The following is a 20,072-nucleotide window of genomic DNA, read 5'->3' on the forward strand; positions in this document are numbered from 1 at the left end:
CATATGGATATAGAAAAAGCTAGTGGTGAACATGAAAAATGTGCACAATAGAGGGCAGTAATAATCAAACATTCAGTTTTTTTTGGGGTCATGTTATGTGTTGTAATTTATTATGTTACATATACTGGGTATTAAGATTTGAAATAGCCTTAAATTTTAATTTAAGAGTTAATTAAATGTTAACTCTCTTACGAAAAGACGTTTCTAGTCCTGATTTCTCCAAGCCCGTTACCCTGGCTGTGGTTTCGCTAGATAGTAGATAGGGACAGTGGGAATCTCGTTAATCCATTCATTAATGGATTTAAATGGCAATTTCATTTAAATACAAAATTATTAGCCTAATATTAATAACCTTTCAAGTTGCTCTGGGGCCTATTAGGTCTCACTTTTCGTAGGAGTGTTAACATATATATAATATTTGCCAAGATTGATACACACAATTTTTTTTAACACAAATATATTTTAATATACAAACAAAAAGAAACAATTTTTAGTAATGGTTATAACTAGTAGTTCTTACAAATGATGGTTTACATACAAGAAGTTTACAAACTTACACATAATACTGAATAATATATTTGGTCTAGAACTGAATATTTTTTGATGATCCAAGTCCATGATCAGCAAATAATTTCTCAAATGATATATAACTCACTCAAGCTGACACTGTCTTTGCTTGGCTAGCTTCACACCCTTACAAGTTTTTGCCAATGAAGATATTTAATGTCAAACAATACTGAGTCTTATATCTGGTCTGGAACTGAATATTTTATTGACATTTATGGAGAGCAAATTAATTCTTTGTTGATACACATGTACACCTTTTTTTTATAGTTGACTAAGCTTGAAGCACCTGTAACTTTCACTGGCAATGGTTTCTAATGCCCTCAGAGAAATACTAATGTCTGAAGTCAATTCACAAGTTAAATGCTTTGTAATGTTTACAAATATTCTTGGTCCAATTTTGTGGTTTTCTGATTAATAGGCATTAATCACAATTAAAGGTTCCAAATCCTGTAGTACACTGACTGTAGCTGACCAGTAATATTCGTTTTCTATTACTGTCTCTTGGCTTCTATATGAATTATGTGAGTTTTTGAAGTTTCTGCAATGTTTGAAAAGAGCCATCATTTTTGTAAAACAAATATTGTTGATTCTTACTCTCAAGAATCTTCTAGAAATTTCAAGAACAGTCAGGACTTGAAAGACCTTTTGGTGTGGATTCCTGTATGTGGTGAGGGGACCTCCCAGGTATGGTTTTGTTCTTTCAGTTTATGTCCTCTGAGATCTAAACATCCACCCACGTGTTTGCTGTGCGTGGTGACCCACGAAGGGAAGGAGAGGATCCTGGTGGTTGAGGAGCTGACCCTAACACATCACATTGCCCTTGAATACCTATAGATGGGCAGCCTGGGGCAGCTCCCCTTGGGTTATTTGGCTGGTCTACTTGGGCTATGGTCAACCAAGTACCATTGTTGGATCTTCTCAACAGGTGTTGTGAACATTATATCTAATGCTGGTGTTGTGGTATAGTGCTCACAAAACCCTAGCATTGCTGCAGTGTTTTTGTTTGTCATTGTAGTGCATTTCTCATGGGGCTCCATGGTAGGTGGAGTCAGTGGGCACCAAAATATTCTTTTTTATTTTGAATCATTAAAATAAAAATTTAAATAAGATAGATGAAAAAACAGTCCATAGGAAAATGACCACATCTTGAAGATTCTGACCAGCAATCTTCAACATCTGTAACACCTGCACCTCATTTTCTTATGCTACATTCTCTTTCAGACAAACCTTTAGGATGGGTGTCTCCCTTTTTTCATTCAGAAAGGACTAAAGGAACTTGCTGGTTCTCCAAAGTCAGTAAGGAAGCTTTGCTTTGGTGACATATTGGTGGAAACATCCACATCTGAACACAATGAACTCCTTGCATTCAAATGTGATTTGGAATATACCTGTTGAGGTTAAACCTCATGCTGCATTGAATTCGTCACGAAGAATTATTGTTGAGAAGGATTTGAAGAACATCCCCAAGTCAGGGACTCTTGCTGGTTTCTCCACCCATGGAGTTTCTGCAGTGAGGTGTATCTCCACTTGCAAAGATGGAATTATGATGCCAACCAACGTTTTCATTCTGACATTTACATCACTATGTCTGCCTGCCAGGCTGTCTTAATTGCAAGGCATGGCCTTACATTCCAAACTCTCTTGGTTGTTTCCAGTGCCAATGGTTCAGTTACTTGAAGACATCATGTTGTGGTTCTTTAAAATGTGCTTGTTGTGGTGGCAAGGACCATGATGTCTATGAGTGTGAAATAGACCCTCATTGCATCAACTGCAATGGCTCTCACCCATCCTACTTTCATTCTTTCTGTATATGGTTGGAAGAAAATGAGATGCAGCATTTGAAAATGATTCACAACAATACTTACCCTGAGGCTTGAACGTTGCTGTCCACCACTTCATCTTGGACATATGCTGCTGCACTTCATTCCACTACTGCAGTGGGAGTGCAGACGGATCACTTTGTGCCTCCAAAAGAATCGTTCTCAAAGCAAATGAAAAGTCTTTTGACCTCTGTGGTTATAAAAAGTAGGTAAATCAACTTTAACACCCATCTCTGTCTTTTACATACATTCCAACAAATCCCAATATCCACTTCCTTTGGTTTCAGGCATAGGCATTTTCTCAGGTACATCTTCTCCCACCCCAAGATGTAAAATGATCATTTGTTCATTTCCTCAGTTGCTGGAATTGTCGTCCAACAGCAAAGACCTGTCCAATTGAACCAGGGCAGGATCTATGATGGTCAATAGACCTCCCTTGAATGAAGACACTAAAGAAAAAAAGACGTGTCGTAAACAGAAGGGTTCTCTACCCAATTCACCTACACGAAAATAAAAATGGCCACCTTGATACAATGGAACTGTTGAGTGTTAGTTCTAATCTGGATGACATCAAAACATTGATTGCTTCCTACCATCCTGTATGTCTTTCCTTCCTGGAAACATTTCTGAAACCTGCCAATTCAATCACCTTTCAGCAGTTTTCTTTGTACAGAAATGACAGGCTGTGTGATGGATGAGTGCATGGAGGGATGGCATTGTTGGTTGTTCTGCATGTGTCCACCCTGTCTTTGCCACTCAACACACCCTTGGAGACTGTAGCCATCTGTGTTTCCCTGGTTCAATCCATCACTGTTTGTACTCTCTACCTCCCCCTCGATGTGGATTCCTGTGCGTAGTGATGAGATCTCCCAGAGAAGGTTCTGTACTTTCAGTTTACCTCCTCTGGGATCTAAACATCCACCTGCATGTTTGCCATGCAAGATGATCAGTGAAGGGGAGGAGAGGATTCTGGAGGTTGAGGGGTCCAACTCCAACACACCACTTTGGCCTTGAATTTCTGTAGACGGATGAGCTTGGGATGGGCCCCCCAAGATCAGTCAGCTAGTCCATTTGGGCCAGGGTCAACTGAGTGCCAGCGTAGGACGCCCTCAATGGGTGTTGGGGACATTATGTCTAATACTGGTGTATGGGTATAGTGCTCACAAAACCCTGGCATTGCTGAAGTGACCTTATATAGCACTGTAGTGCATCTCCTCATAGGGCTCCATGGTGGGTGGGGTCAGTGGGCACCAAAATATCCTTTTTTTCTTATAGATACTAAAAAAACAATATACAAGCATGAAAGCATAGAGAAAAATCTGACCACTGGCAAATGATCACATGTTGATGACTCTGTACAATCAAACTTGCAACTTGAATCTGTCTCACAATTTTTAATTATACATTCTTTAACTGAAAAAACCTTTAGGTCAGATGTCTCCATTTTTTATTCAGAAGGGTTTGGAAGGGCTTGCTGGCTCTCCTAAAACGGTAAAAAAGTTACGGTCTGGGGACATTTTAATGGAAACATCTTCATCACAACATTCAAAACTCCTCGAAATCAAAGGCTATTGGGGATATACCCATTGAGGTTACTCCTCATTCTACTTTGAATTCTTTCAGAGGAGTTCTTAAGTCAGAGATACTCGCAGGTTTAGCCAGCCAAGGTGTTACAGCTGTGTGCCGAATTTTTACTCGTAAAGACGTGATTATGGAGCCGACAAATGTTTTAATATTAACATTTACAACATCACGTTCTCCTACCACAATCAAGGCAGGGTATCTGAATTGTAAGGTACGACTGTATATTCCTAACCCTGTTAGATGTTTCCATTGTCAATAATTTGGTCATTCAAAAACATCTTGCTGTGGGTCCTTGGCATGTGCTCATTGTGCTGGTAAAGACCATGATGCTTTTGAGTGCCACCTAGAAGTGCATTGTGGTCCACATCCTTCGAATTGAACTTCTTGCCCTAAATGGTTAGAAGAAAAAGAAGTATAACTTCTAAAGACAATTCACAATATTACAGAGGATCAGAAATTACTATTCCCAATTCCATCTCAGACTTATGCTGCTTTAATCCATTCCACAACTACAGTAGGAATCCAGACAGACCTTTCTGTGCCTCCTACACAATTCTTAACAGTGCACCTTAATCTAGTACCTTCCAAAATAAAAAAGTTAATGAATCAGTATCTACTTCTATCTCTGGCCCTACCACATCTTCCAGTTATAGCCCAATTTCACCTAGTTCAAGACCAGGTGTTTCTTTTGGGTCTTCTTCTCTTGACACCCCAAAAATTAAACCATACGTTCATGCCCTCAATCACTGGAACGTATGCCTACAAACACTGATCTGCCTACACGATCCAGAGCAGGATCAATAGAGGGTGACTGACCCACATCCAGTAAAGAAAAAATGCAGTTGCAAGCAGAAGGTTTCTTTGCCATATTCTCCTCCAAAATAAATAAAAATGGCCATGCTAATCCAATGGAACTGTCAAGGTTTTCAATCAAAAGTGAATGACATCAAGGATTCGATTGACCTTTATCATCCCAAATGACTTTCTTTACAGGAAACAATTTTAAAACCTACAAACACAGTCACAATTCGACAATACTCCTTATATTGAAATGATAGGTCGTGTGTAGGACAAAGACATGGGGGAGTAGCACTGCTGGTTGATCAGCATGTACCCACTCAGTCCTAGTACTGATGTAAGGGGTCGTGTTATAGAGCATATGCTCTTGAATCATAACCTGTCTCTTTTCAGTACTGGCTCTTACACTTATTTTCATGCACCCAGTTAGTTATTTACTGCTATAGATCTTTCTATCTGCTCCCCTTTGCTTTTCACTTGCTTTTCTTTTGAGGTTGACATCAATCCACAGGGTAGTGATCATTTTCCTATCATATTAAGAGACATTGGCCATGGTTGGTGCCACACTCGACCCGTGTGCCTCAGTGGAAGTTGGACCAGGCCAACTGGCCCTCTTTCACTGCTCTCTCAGAACTTGATCCTGCCATGTTATGGTTATCATTGATAGATGATTGCTTAGCAGCAGTAACTAACTGTATTGTTCAAGCAGCTGCTCAGTGCATCCCCAAAACCTCGACATTTTTCCCATAGCATTCCCCTCATCATGGTGGAAATCTGCTTGTTCTGTAACGGAAAAGCTCAGAAGCATGCTTGAGATAAATTTTGTGGATACCCCATGCTTTCAAACTGCATTGCATTTCAGCAAGCCCATGCACATGCTTGTTGAGTTAGATGTCAAAGTCAAAAGGAATCTTGGATTAAATACACCTCCAGCATTTCTTCAGCCACCACTTCAAAAGTCATGTGGGACAAGATTTGGAAGGTGAGTGGACAATATACTTCTGCCCCCCCCCTCTCTATCTTAATATTCAATGGCCATGAAGTTGCTGATGCTTGGAGCATTGATAATACTTTTGGTGAATGTTTCTCTCATGTATCTAGCTCTTCAAACTCATGCCCTTCCATCTTAGCTGTTAAAACACGAGTTGCCTTTTTCCTTTTTGGTTAATCTTCCTTACGACTACAATCACCTTCTTACACTAATGGAACTCAAATTTGCACTTCATTGGTCTGGCAATGCATCAGTTGGACCAGATGATATACATTATGAGATGCTACGCCACCTATCTGCTGCCTCCTGGCTCTTTGTAACCAGATATGGCATGAGAATGTCTTTCCTGATGCTTGGTGCCAGACTATTGTACTCCCTATTCTTAAACCTGGGAAGGATCGATCCAAAGATTCCTTCGAATTACTGTCCAATTGTTTTGATGAGTTGTCTCAGTAAGATCTTAGAGAGGATGATTAATTCAAGGAATCAGACAACCTTCTCTCAGCCATTCAGTGTGGGTTCTGAAGACAATACACCACCTTAATTTGCCTTAAAACATCAGTCAGAAAAGCCTTTTTGAAGCAACAATATCTTGTTTCAATTTTTTTATTTAGAGAAAGCTTATGGTACAACATGGAGACATGGCATCTTACAAGACCTTCACTCATAGGGATAAGCAATTTACCACTTTTTATTAAGCATTTTTTAATAAACTGCCGATTCCAGGTCTGTGTGGGCTGAACACTTTCCTTTTTTTTTCCCCACAGGAACTTGGAGTCCCTCAGGTCTGTGTTCTGAGTGTTACACTTTTCAGTATAAAGATTAATGCTATCTATCAGTGAACAGCTGCCCCCTACAGTTGCAAATGATCTTTTTGTTGATGACTTTCACATCTCATGTCAGTCATCAAACTTGAGGTTTATTAAGTGGCAGCTACAAACTGCGATCAATCATATACTTTTGTGGACCACAGCAAATGGTTTTCAACTTTCTCTCTCTAAAACTGTTTGTGTACATTTGTGCTGCCAATGGGGTATTCATCCAGATCCAGAACTTTGTATTGACGATGTACTTCCTGTCGTCCCTGAGGCAAAGTTCTTAGGTCTTATATTTGACTGTAAATTTAACTTTACTTCACGTATCAAGCAACTTCATGTCAAATGTGTAAGAGCACTGAACGTCCTCAATGTCCTCTCTTCCACCTCTTGGGGAGCAGATTAATACTTTTTGCTTAAAATTTATTGTGCCCTTATCCCATCCAAACTTGACTATGGGTCTGTGGTTTATGGTTTTGCCAGAATCTCAGCACTGAAACTATTAGATCCTATCCACCATCAGGGGCTTTTGCTTTGCACTGGGGTCTTTTGTACTTCTCCAATCCAAAGTTTGTACATGGAATCCCATGACCCCCTCTGTATATTTGCCGTTTGCAATTGTCTGTTGTGTATGCTTCTAAACTTTGCTCTTTACTACAGCATCCTACTTGGGATTGTGTTTTCCATCCTCAATGGGCCACACTTTTTTATAATAGAAAATCTGCCATTGTTCCGTTTAGCCTTCAAATCCAGGTACAATCAGAAAAATTGGATTTATCTTTGAATAGCATAGTAGTATCAACAACTTGGCCTCTTCCACCATGGCTACTTACTATCCCCAACTGTAACCTATCTTTGAGTCATCTGACAAAGGCAGATACTCCTGATTGGAAATATCACTCTTTATTTGCTAAACATCTTTCAAACGATCTAGCCATTCCCATGGTTCAAAATCAGGTGACTCTGTAGGCTCTGCCATGGTTTATTACAGTTTGGTTGTATCACACAGAATCCCCTCTACAGTTTCTGTGTTCAGTGCCGAATTGCATGCCATTTCTCTTGTCCTGAATCATATTGAAACTATACAATATACGGAATTTATGATCTGTACTGATTCACTCAGCTGTCTGTTGGCCCTGAAATCATTCCATGTTAGTTACCACCTTCTTCTTATCAATATCCAAAACAAACTGGTTCATCTCTTTCTAACATCTATCTCTGTCCAGTTTTATGGATACCAGGACATGTTGGTATTCATGGGAAGTCTGTCTGCTCTAGCTCTATCACCACCGTACCTGTTCCATACGTGGACCATGGTCCAGTTATGAAAACCTGACTGTACACCAGTTGGCAGAAGACCTGGAGTGAGCAACAAAATAATAAGCTTTTTCAAATCAAACCTTCTTTAGCCCTTTGGCCATTTTGTTTCTGTAAAGATCAAAGGGAGGAAGTTGTTTTGGCTACACATTGGTCAGAGTTTCTTAACTAACTACTTCTTTTTATCTGGTACTGATACACCAGTGTGTGGTCTGTGTGGCACTCAGGTCACAATCATACATATTTTATTACCATGCCGTCATTACAACCAAGAACAACAACGTCATTTCAAACATATTTTTAAGGTAGGTTTGCTCTTGATATTAGCCAATGTCATAGGTGATACTGCCAACCTCACTGTGTTTTACATTTTAAGAGCCATTGGTCTTTTTAACTTAATTTTAGGTTTTTATTGGACTATATACTATTTTTGCATGATTTATTTTACACATTTTAATCTTATTTTGACCTGAACCCAGGACTGGAAAGGTCAACTTCAGGTGACTGACAGCAAGTTTGAACTTAATGCTTCAGTCTTCCTGGCAGGTCTTAATAGTATACTACATATACCATCGTATTGGCACAGATAGACTAGTAGCTTTGTGCCAATAAACAGGAAATAGCTACCTCTCTACCTGTGACCTGGAGAGACCTACAATCAATGAGACCTTGTTGCTCTCATTGAACAGTTGCTGTCTCCCTTTTTAATCCTGGGGGACTTTAATGGACATCATCCCCTCTGGGGAAGCACTGATATTCATGGGAGGGTTTGCTCTGTAGAGCCTATGCTCTCTGATCACAACCTTTCTCTTTGCAGTAGTGGTTCTTCTACTTATTTTCACTCACCTAGTCAGTCCTTTACTGCTGTTGATCTCTCACTTTGCTCCTTTTCACTCTTCTCCCACTTTTCATAGAGGGTTGACAATAACCCACAAGGCAGGGATCATTTTCCTATAATTTTGAGAGAGGGCGGACCTTGGTCGATGCCACCAAACCTGTGTGCCCCGGTGAAAGCTGGATCAAGCAAACTGGCTCTCTTTCACAGCTCTCGCATAACTTGACCCTGCCATCATCTGTAAGCCATCAATAGACAACCGTGTGGCAACAGTAACTGACTGTATTATACAAGCAGCTGCTCAATGTATTTCTAAAACTTTGACACGTTCCCCACGATATTCTCATTCGTGGTGGAATCCTGCCTGCCACATGGCATGGAAGGCTCAAAAATGTGTGTGGGTATCCCACACTCTCGCACCACATCATTCTCCAGCAGGCCCATGCATATGCTCAGTGGATAAGACGTCAAAGTCAGAAGGACTTTTGGATTAGGTTTACAACTAGCATATTTTCCACCACCAGTTCCAAAGTCATATGGGACAAGATTCAAAAGGTCAGTTGGCAGTATAATTCTGTCCCCCTCTCAATCCTTCTCTCTGGTGGCCAAGAAGTAGTTGATACCCCGGAGCATTGCTGATACTCTGGGTGAAAGCTTTTGCCAGATATCTAGCACTTCTGCTTCATCCTCCACTTTCTTAGCCATCAAGACTCGGGCAGAGTGTTCACCTCGTTCCTTTTAAGCTGATTGTCTCTATCTATAATCATCCCTTTACACTGGTGGAACTCAAACTGGCCCTTCATCAGTCTGGTAGTACATCGGTTGGACCTGATGATGTACACTATGAAATACTGTGCCATGTATCTCCTGCTTCTTTTGCTATTCTTCTGATTGTTTTTAACTGGATCTGGCAGGAGAATGTTTTTCCTGATACCTGGTGCCAGGCTATTGTTCTATCTTTCTCTAAGCCTGGGAAGGATCCCAAGATTCCTTCAAACTGCCATCCAGTTACTTTGATGAGCTGTCTCTGTAAGACCTTGGAAAGGATGGTTAATGCTTGTCTTGTTTGGTTCCTCAAATCAGACAACTTCCTTTTGCCTATCCAGTGTGGGTTCTAACTACAGCACTCTGCCATAGACCACCTGATTTGACTTGAAACATTAATCAGAGAAGCCTTTCTCAAATAACAGCATCTTGTATCAATATTCTTTGACATTGAGAAGGCTTATAATACAACATGGAGGTAGGGCATTTTGTGAGACCTCCACTTATACAGGTTATGTGGCCATTTGCCCATTTTTATTTAAAAATTTTTAATGGACAGGCAATTCCAAGTTCGTGTGGGTTTGACACTTTCCCGTTCTTTTCTACAGGAACTCGGAGTCCCTCAGGGCTGTGTTTTAGTGTCACACTTTTCAGTATAAAGATTAATGTCTTCACTGAACGACTCCCTCTTACTATTGCAAACGGGCTCCATGCCAACAACTTTCACATCTCATGTCGGTCATCGAACATGAACTATATTGAGCGGCAGTTACAGACTGCTCTCAATCATTTACTGAAGAGGTCCATAGCAAACAGTTTTAACTTCTCTCTTTCTAAAATCGTTTGCATGAACTCTGTATCAGTGAAGTTATACTGCCTGTGGTCCCTGAGATAATGTTCTTGGGGCTTATCTTTGACTGTAAGCTGACCTTTATACCTGTATTCAAGGTTTGGTTTTTCCAAATAAAACCCTCTGTTGGATTTTGGCCATCGTGCTTCTTTAAGGATCGGAAAAAGGAAGTTGTTCTAACTGGACTACACATTGGTCACAGTTTTTAAACTTATTTTATTTTATCTGGTACTGATGCACCAATAAGTTGTCTGTGTAACACTCAAGTCACAACAAGCCACATTTTGCTGTCTTGCCATCACTTCGACTCTCAATGATGGCACCATTTTAAACATGTTTTGTCCCAAGGTTTACCAATAATGTTAGACAGTGTTGTTGGTGACACTGTCCACCTTGGAAATGTTTTTATTTTTTTAAAGGCCATTAATCTTTTTAATGCTATTTAAGTTTTTTAATTTATACATTAGACCTTTTAATGTGATTCCCTTTAAGAATCAAAGTCCATCTAGTTCAGTTTGAAATTAGAGAATGGCTGTAATGTCAGAATATTTGAAACCATGACTGGAAAGTCACTAACTGCTCTTTGAACTACCTGTTAGTCATCCTGGCAAGTTGTTATTAAAATTTTGCTACAAGTCTTTTAAAACTTATATTAGTTTCTGAAAATGGCCATAACATCAAATAACTTGAAACAAGGACTGGAAAGGCCAACTTCAAGTGACTAACGCTGCTCTTTGAACTACCTGTTAATCATCCTGGCAAGTTGTTATTAAAATTTTGCTACAAGTCTTTTGAAACTTGTATTAGTTCCTGAAAATGGCCATAACATTAAATAACTTGAAGCAAGGACTGGAAAGGCCAACTTCTGGTAACTAACTGTAGTTTTTTAACTTACCTGTTAGTCTTCCTGGCAAGTTATGATAATTACAATTATGTCACAGAAAGTCCTTTACAACTTGTATTACTGTGATTTTTCTTTCACTGCTGTAGACTAGATGTAAAAATTTGATTTAATGTTATTTATGTTTTTAATTCAAAATTAAACTTTGTTTTACGTTAATTTCCTTTTATGAATTTTAATAATTTTACTTTAATTTTAACTTTTTGCCAGATGTTTGGCGCAGATAGCCTAAATGCTTTGCACCATAAAACACCAGCCCAACCGACCAACCATAACATACAAAAAAAGAAAACTATTCTGAAACAAGTATTGATGTTGTAATAAAAGTATGAATGTAAATCCGTAAAGTCTTTGGTGTATTTTTCAAAAAAAGCTCCTGTGCTCTGCATGGCCAGGTGGACTAAGGCGTTTGACTCCTAATCTGAGGGTCACGGGTTCAAATCCACATTGCACCAAACATGCTCACCTTTTCAGCTGTGGGGGCATTATAATGTGATGGTCAATCCCACTGTTTGTTGGTAAAATAGTAGCCCAAGAGTTGGCAGTGGGTGGTGATGACTAGCTGCCTTCCTTGTAGTCTTACACTGCTAAATTAGGGACAGCCAGCGCAAACAGTCCTTGCGTAGCTTTGTGCGAAATTCAAAAACAAAGAAACAAACAAAAAAAACTCCCAAGCAATAGGGAATTTTTGTGACATTTGTTTTGCTGCAATGTTTGCAATGAGATAGAAAATGAAATGTATTGTGCTGCTTTTAGTAAGACTTTTTTTTTTAGAGTTAAAATACGTACTGTATGTAATTGTCACTGTTAGCACACACTTTGTGTTATTGTACTTTATTCTACCACAACATGTCTCTAACAATGTTTTGTACACTGAACTTTATCCCCATGATTTACTGTAATGGACTGCTCCAATGTCTATCAACAGTAGCACACAAGGGGCTTCTTTGAATAATTGTTATGTGTAAGTAACAGGTATTACACAAAAGTTTATGATTTGATACATGTGAATGATTACCCTCTTGTTTTTATGCTATGAAGATACATTTACACATATCCCCTTTCCTGGATGAACTTCTGAAGTCCTGAAGAGCAACAAACCTTTGGGGACAGCACCAGTTAGATTGTATTTGTAATTTGAGATTTTGTTTTTTATTGTGACAACTTTCCTTGTTTAATATATCAGATTGTATTGGAGTTTTGAATTTTGTATTTTATTCTGACAATTTTCTATGTTAACTATCACATGGAATTTCAAATTTTGTTTTCGATGTTACATTTTTCCATGACTGTCAGATTGTATTGTAATTTCAGATTTTGTATTTTATTCTGACAGCTTTTTACGTTTTATTTCAGGCTGTTTTTGTACTCCATCCTATCAGTATCTTGTCGATTTAGGTGTCCTTTTACTTCTGGGGATACAGTCTTCAATAATATCACTTATACCCCTCATTTGTGCACATATGCAATCCCTTAGGTACACTCTTCACAATCAGTGGAACCTTGCTCTGGAACCCTTGGCATCTTGCAGTTCTCCTTCCACGTACCCTCATGGACGATTTGCTTTGGTGGTTAGACAAGGCATGTGCATTGGCAGGCATCCCACTTCCTCCTCTTCATCTGGATTTCCAGCTGTTCACAGATGCATCCCTTCATTGCTGAAGTGCACGAGTCAATCACTAGGAAGCTTTAGGTCATTGGTTTGATGATGAGCTGTCTTTGCATATCATTGGCTTTAAAACTAAGCTTCTTGTGGTCTGTTGAACTTTGAATTACTTTGTTCCCCTTGCTAAATGTTGGATAATTCATTCTTTCTCCAGTAGTAGCACATATCAATCACCAAGAAGGCACCCAGTTAAGATATCTGTTTTTGTTCATTGGTCTCCTATGTTGGGCTCACATGCACAACATTCATCTCATTAGGTGTTAAGATCCAGGTGCTTTCCATCTTGTAGCAGAACTTTTCTGCTCTGACAACATTTATTGGACAGAGTGGTCCTTTGATCCCCTGATGTTCTGGTGGCTTTGTAATCTATGAGGTTTTCCATATGTAAATGCATTTGCCATAACTCTTAATCACAAGTCACCTCTCTTTAGGTATCTTTTACCTCATTTATAGTCTATGGCTCTTGATGCCTTTATCCCAGCATTTTGTTTATCCTCCTATCTGATTACTTCATCAGGTGGTCTCACTCCTTCATACAACCCCATGTAGAGCCCTTCTGATCACTCCCTATTAGCCAGCTTAACTGTAATTTTCACAATTACACCAACTGCACCTTCTCCCTCCAGTATTCTTTCCTTTGTCTTCCTCCCTTCTTCATTGTCCTTTAGTCACCAGTTCTTCATCCTGTTGTTAATGTTCTTTATCTTTACACCTGGCTTATTTGCAGTTCTTGGTGAGGAGATCAGGTTTCTCCCATCAAAGAGCTTTCTTTTTGGCTTTTTCCATACACCCTTCTTTTACGAAGGCATATCAACATAACTGGAAGGTATTTTTGTGATTGGTCTGCTATTGTGGGATTACTCATTGACAGCTTTTCTGTGGCTTGTGTGGCTGATTGTTTCTTTTTCTTAGGGAGTCATCAGTCTCTTTTATCTTAGCTTATTGGGTTGTCTTATCCCATACTTTTTGTTTTTCTGATACTGTCAAATTCTTCCTACCCTTGTCCTTATAATGTTAATGTGTTCCATCTGGATCATCATCCTTGTCAGATGGCTTAGTCTTCTGGATTGAGATATTAATGTGGTATGCTTTCCCTTTAAACATATTTACTTCTTCTCTTAACTGGTGGATGTCAAAAGTTTGATTTGTTTGCCAGTGACCTTTCATTATGTTTTTACTGCCACTCCTGTCTTATCCTTTATATGAATTTCTCCTTTTTCTCAAAGGTGTTGGGGACTATGGAGGATAATTCATTTTCTTGTATTTCCCTTCATTCTATTTCTCATCTGTACCCTATTCACAATCCAGATACATTTCTATGTTTGGCCCATAACTTTCATTGCTATATTACTTGCATGGCTTCCTTCCTACCCTCACCAATTGGATTTGATATTTGATTCCATTAAGTAAATCCTCATTATCTTTTTCCTGAGTGTCTTCTCATCAGATTTGACACCTCACCTTTACCCTCTCATTTTTCTTCTTTGCCATTGGAGGAAGTCCTACATTTGGGTAAGTGGATTATCCCTAATATGTTCATCTCCGATGAATGGTACCATGTTGTGTTGTTGAGTTTTCATCTTCTACCTGTGGCTATTCTATAAGGTTCTCTGTGACTTTCATCTGTAGATGGGATTTGGACTTAGAGGTAACCAGTCAGTGTAAATCCTCATAATATTTGTGGTTGTCTGTATTCATCCTTTGATTGTACTCCTGTGTTGTGGGTCACTGTGGAGAAATGTGAGATTATTCTGGTTCTGTCCTTTTTGCTATCTCTTGCATCTTATGTCAGGATGTTATTGCTGCTGGGGGAATTGGTTTTGATTATACTGATACTTTTTTATTTTGATTCTAGATGTTAGGTCTCTGTATCACTAGATGAGAAATATCATATGTGTCATGCTCAAAAGTTGGGGTAGTTCTAGATCCCCTCCTGTCTCTTGAACTTGAGGTGAAGATGGTATGATCCTCATCCTAGCCCCATGTAGATGTTGGTTCCTAGAAGCATGGGTTTTAAATGTAATTGACTTACTGAATATAGTTCATCATGCCCTAGCCACTCTAACCTAGGACCACATTCATTGATGTATACACTCCTATATATTTTGTGGGAATAAGTTACCTCTCATATTTACATGTCTAGGAGCTCTCTTGCACTTGGATGTGCTTCTATGTTTTTGACCCTTACCTACGACACATCTGATGAATGGATAAAGTGGTGTGGTTCCTCTCATCACATATAACTCTCTTATTTCTAAGGGTATCTTTCAGATGCATTTGGGGGTTACTGCTGTCATTCCCTTGTGTTAATCCCTCTTCCTGTTTAGTGTGGGTAAGTACTGTGTCATTGGGGTTACTGCTATCACTTGGGGGTTACTGCTGTCATTCCCTTGTGTTAATCCCTCTTCCTGTTTAGTGTGGGTAAGTACTGTGTCATTTGGGGGTTACTGCTATCATTCCCTTGTGTTAATCCCTCTTCCTGTTTAGTGTGGGTACTGTGTCATTTGGGGGTTACTGTCATTTTGGGGTCTGGGTTACTGCATCTCATTCCCTTGTGTTAATCCCTCTTCCTGTTTAGTCTGGGTAAGTACTGTGTCACTTGGGGGTTACTGCTGTCATTCCCTTGTGTTAATCCCTCTTCCTGTTTAGTGTGGGTAAGTACTGTGTCATTTGGGGGTTACTGCTATCATTCCCTTGTGTTAATCCCTCTTCCTGTTTAGTGTGGGTAAGTACTGTCATTTGGGGGTTACTGCTCTCATTCCCTTGTGTTAATCCCTCTTCCTGTTTAGTGTGGGTAAGTACTGTGTCATTTGGGGGTTACTGCTGTAATTCCCTTGTGTTAATCCCTCTTCCTGTTTAGTGTGGGTAATACTGTGTCATTTGGGGGTTACTCTATCCTTGTGTTAATCCCTCTTCCTGTTTAGTCTGGGTAAGTACTGTCATTTGGGGGTTACTGCTGTAATTCCCTTGTGTTAATCCCTCTTCCTGTTTAGTATGGGTAAGTACTGTGTCAAAAGTTATAATTTTCCTACACTGTACTTCTGATAGGTAGTTAATTCCTTTCCACCAGTGCTTATGTCTTGTGCCAAACTTCAAACTGATAGTTTGGTAGAGGTGTACAGAGGGAATCACATGAGTGTGCTACTCTCCTATTGGTGGAGAGGTGACATATAATGATTTGCGTGAGAGACATGTAATTATTTGATTCTTATGGGGGAGGAGCAGAAGGCTTGTGGTATATTTAAAGAAAAGGTTTGCATACAGAGGGCAGCACTGGACACAAATATCCAATGTTGTGATAGGAAGTAAGTACCTACTGGAAATACTTTTTCAGTGTTCGAAATGTGTAAGGTTTGTTTTGTGTGACAGGTATCCATGTCTGCTGTAAGATTTAGGTGGAATACTAAAAAATGATTATAAATTTCTAATGAAATATATTTTATCTGTTTTCATTTAGTGAAAAGACATCATTACTTGAAAGGAAAGAAGACAGAAGTGAAAAAGGCACTTTCCAAATTAGAAATAGAGAACCTCAAAAGGTCATCAGACACAAAAGTCAGCCGTGGATCAGGTGATCGGATGTCTAGTTCCATGCGAGGTACAAAAACTGAATGTTAGAAACTGCTTGGATTTAATTATTAATTAAGACAGTTCTCAACATCTTGAGTTATACTAAATAAGTTTTATCAATAAAATATAGACCATTTTAATTTCCATATTTATCAGTGTAAAAGAAGATTCTGTCTGTCAAGCAACTCTTAATTTTTGTAAATAGTATGACCTCTGTTATCAAGTAAGTTTAGTGAAGTTACTTTCACACTGTACTCACAAGTGTGGCTCTTTAAGTGCCACTGAGGCATAATTTAAGCCACAAACATGTAATAAACAGCTTTTCAAAGTTTTCATCTGTTTTTCTTTTATAAAAAAAATAGTAAACCTTAGTCTATTTTGCCGATACTTTCCAAGGTCCGACTAGTCATTGTGCAGTTAGCTTTTTTGGGAAGAGAGTATATATAGCCAATGTGTTCCAGCCAGTAAGTGGCCCTTTTAAAAGAAAACAGAGCATGACTCACCACTGGGTCATGTGGGTCTTACTGGAAGACTTCATGACCCACGGGTGGTTCTTGTGGTAGTCAGTGTGTTAAGGTGCAGTGATTTAGTCTAGAGAAAAAGTTACATAATTAGTGTACGTGACACTAACTTGTTTTGTATAATATTAGTAATATTTTAATAGGACAGATAAGATCGGTATAGTTCTAATAAAAATATTTTGATTAATTGTAACATGAAACAAAGAGCTAGTTATAAAAAATGTAGAGAGTTGATACAGTTAGAAATCTAGTTGTAATACAGCAGGTGGTATTTACTGTATTTACTAAAAATAACAAACAAAAGTAGAAAGAACAAAGTAGTTTTGATTAAATATCTTATTAAACAGAGAAGCCTTATTGTAACTCTATCTCAGATTCTGTGTGTAAGACAATGACTAAAATTAAACATTGCTTTAACAGTAAAAGGTATTTTCTTATACACTGACAGATATGGTAAAGTGTTTCAGGTAACATAGTTCATAGTTTTTATAGAACAAAAATTTTTAAAGTTTACATAATTAAGTTGATGGACATCAATATTAAACTTTATTTCATATACTAGGATATTGGTGTAGATAGCATAGTAGAATAAAGATAACATGTAAGAAATTAGTTGAGATAATACAGTATAGATGTAAAGATAACGTGTAAAAATGAGATAATACAGTATAGATGTAAAGATAACATGTAAGAAATGAGATAATACAGTAGAGATGTAAAGATAACGTAAGAAATGAGATAATACAGTATAGATGTAAGATAATGTGTAAGAAATGAGATAATACAGTAGAGATGTAAGATAACATGTAAGAAATGAGATAATACAGTATAGATGTAAAGCTAACATGTAAGAAATGAGATAATACAGTAGAGATGTAAAGGTAACATGTAAGAAATGAGATAATACAGTAGAGATGTAAAGATAACATGTAAGAAATGAGATAATACAGTAGAGATGTAAGATAACATGTAAGAAATGAGATAATACAGTAGAGATGTAAGATAACATGTAAGAAATGAGATAATACAGTATAGATGTAAAGATAACATGTAAGAAATGAGATAATACAGTAGAGATGTAAAGATAACATGTAAGAAATGAGATAATACAGTAGAGATGTAAAGATAACATGTAAGAAATGAGATAATACAGTAGAGATGTAAAGATAACGTAAGAAATGAGATAATACAGTAGAGATGTAAGATAATGTGTAAGAAATCAGTTAATACAGTATAGATGTAAGATAATGTGTAAGAAATGAGATAATACAGTATAGATGTAAAGATAACATGTAAGAAATGAGATAATACAGTATAGATGTAAAGATAACATGTAAGAAATGAGATAATACAGTATAGATGTAAAGATAACATGTAAGAAATGAGATAATACAGTATAGATGTAAAGATAACGTGTAAGAAATGAGATAATACAGTAGAGATGTAAGATAACGTGTAAGAAATGAGATAATACAGTAGAGATGTAAAGATAACATGTAAGAAATGAGATAATACAGTAGAGATGTAAAGATAACGTGTAAGAAATGAGATAATACAGTAGAGATGTAAAGATAACGTGTAAGAAATGAGATAATAGAGTAGAGATGTAAAGATAACGTGTAAGAAATGAGATAATAGAGTAGAGATGTAAGATAACATGTAAGAAATGAGATAATACAGTACAGATGTAAGATAACGTGTAAGAAATGAGATAATACAGTATAGATGTAAAGATAACGTGTAAGAAATGAGATAATACAGTAGAGATGTAAGATAACGTGTAAGAAATGAGATAACACAGTATAGATGTAAGATAACGTAATAAATGAGATAATACAGTATAGATGTAAGATAACGTGTAAGAAATGAGATAATACAGTAGAGATGTAAGATAACATGTAAGAAATGAGATAATAGAGTAGAGATGTAAAGATAACATGTAAGAAATGAGATAATACAGTAGAGATGTAAAGATAACGTAAAAATGAGATAATACAGTAGAGATGTAAGATAACATGTAAGAAATGAGATAATACAGTAGAGATGTAAGATAACATGTAAGAAATGAGATAATACAGTAGAGATGTAAGATAACATGTAAGAAATGAGATAATACAGTAGAGATGTAAGATAACGTGTAAGAAATGAGATAATACAGTATAGATGTAAAGATAACATGTAAGAAATGAGATAATACAGTAGAGATGTAAGATAACATGTAAGAAATGAGATAATACAGTAGAGATGTAAGATAACATGTAAGAAATGAGATAATACAGTATAGATGTAAAGATAACATGTAAGAAATGAGATAATAGAGTAGAGATGTAAGATAACATGTAAGAAATGAGATAATACAGTAGAGATGTAAGATAACATGTAAGAAATGAGATAATACAGTAGAGATGTAAAGGTAACATGTAAGAAATGAGATAATACAGTATAGATGTAAAGATAACATGTAAGAAATGAGATAATAGAGTAGAGATGTAAGATAACATGTAAGAAATGAGATAATACAGTATAGATGTAAGATAAAGTGAGAAATGAGATAATACAGTATAGATGTAAAGATAACATGTAAGAAATGAGATAATACAGTATAGATGTAAAGATAACATGTAAGAAATGAGATAATACAGTATAGATGTAAAGATAACATGTAAGAAATGAGATAATACAGTAGAGATGTAAAGATAACATGTAAGAAATGAGATAATACAGTAGAGATGTAAGATAACATGTAAGAAATGAGATAATACAGTAGAGATGTAAAGATAACATGTAAGAAATGAGATAATACAGTAGAGATGTAAGATAACATGTAAGAAATGAGATAATACAGTAGAGATGTAAAGATAACATGTAAGAAATGAGATAATACAGTAGAGATGTAAGATAACATGTAAGAAATGAGATAATACAGTAGAGATGTAAGAAATGAGATAATACAGTGGAGATGTAAAGATAACATGTAAGAAATGAGATAATACAGTATAGATGTAAAGATAACATGTAAGAAATGAGATAATACAGTAGAGATGTAAGATAACATGTAAGAAATGAGATAAT

General features: G+C 37.3%; 1 protein-coding gene across 5 annotated transcripts in view; it reads left to right on the forward strand.

Moving 5' to 3' along the window:
- The window catches only part of LOC143242393 (heterogeneous nuclear ribonucleoprotein A1, A2/B1 homolog), a 56,201-nt gene that overhangs the window by 12,591 nt on the left and 23,538 nt on the right, over positions 1–20,072 (forward strand). For all 5 annotated transcript variants that reach the window (XR_013022598.1, XR_013022596.1, XR_013022597.1 and 2 more), the window contains exon 4: positions 16,367–16,507. Coding sequence is in view for 2 of the 5 variants with exons in the window: in XM_076485756.1 (XP_076341871.1) it covers positions 16,367–16,507 (141 nt within the window). In the remaining 3 variants the exon portion in view is untranslated. The remainder of the gene's footprint in view (positions 1–16,366; positions 16,508–20,072) is intronic.

The sequence above is a fragment of the Tachypleus tridentatus genome, unplaced genomic scaffold (genome assembly GCF_004210375.1).
Source record: "Tachypleus tridentatus isolate NWPU-2018 unplaced genomic scaffold, ASM421037v1 Hic_cluster_2, whole genome shotgun sequence".
Lineage (NCBI taxonomy): Eukaryota > Metazoa > Arthropoda > Merostomata > Xiphosura > Limulidae > Tachypleus > Tachypleus tridentatus.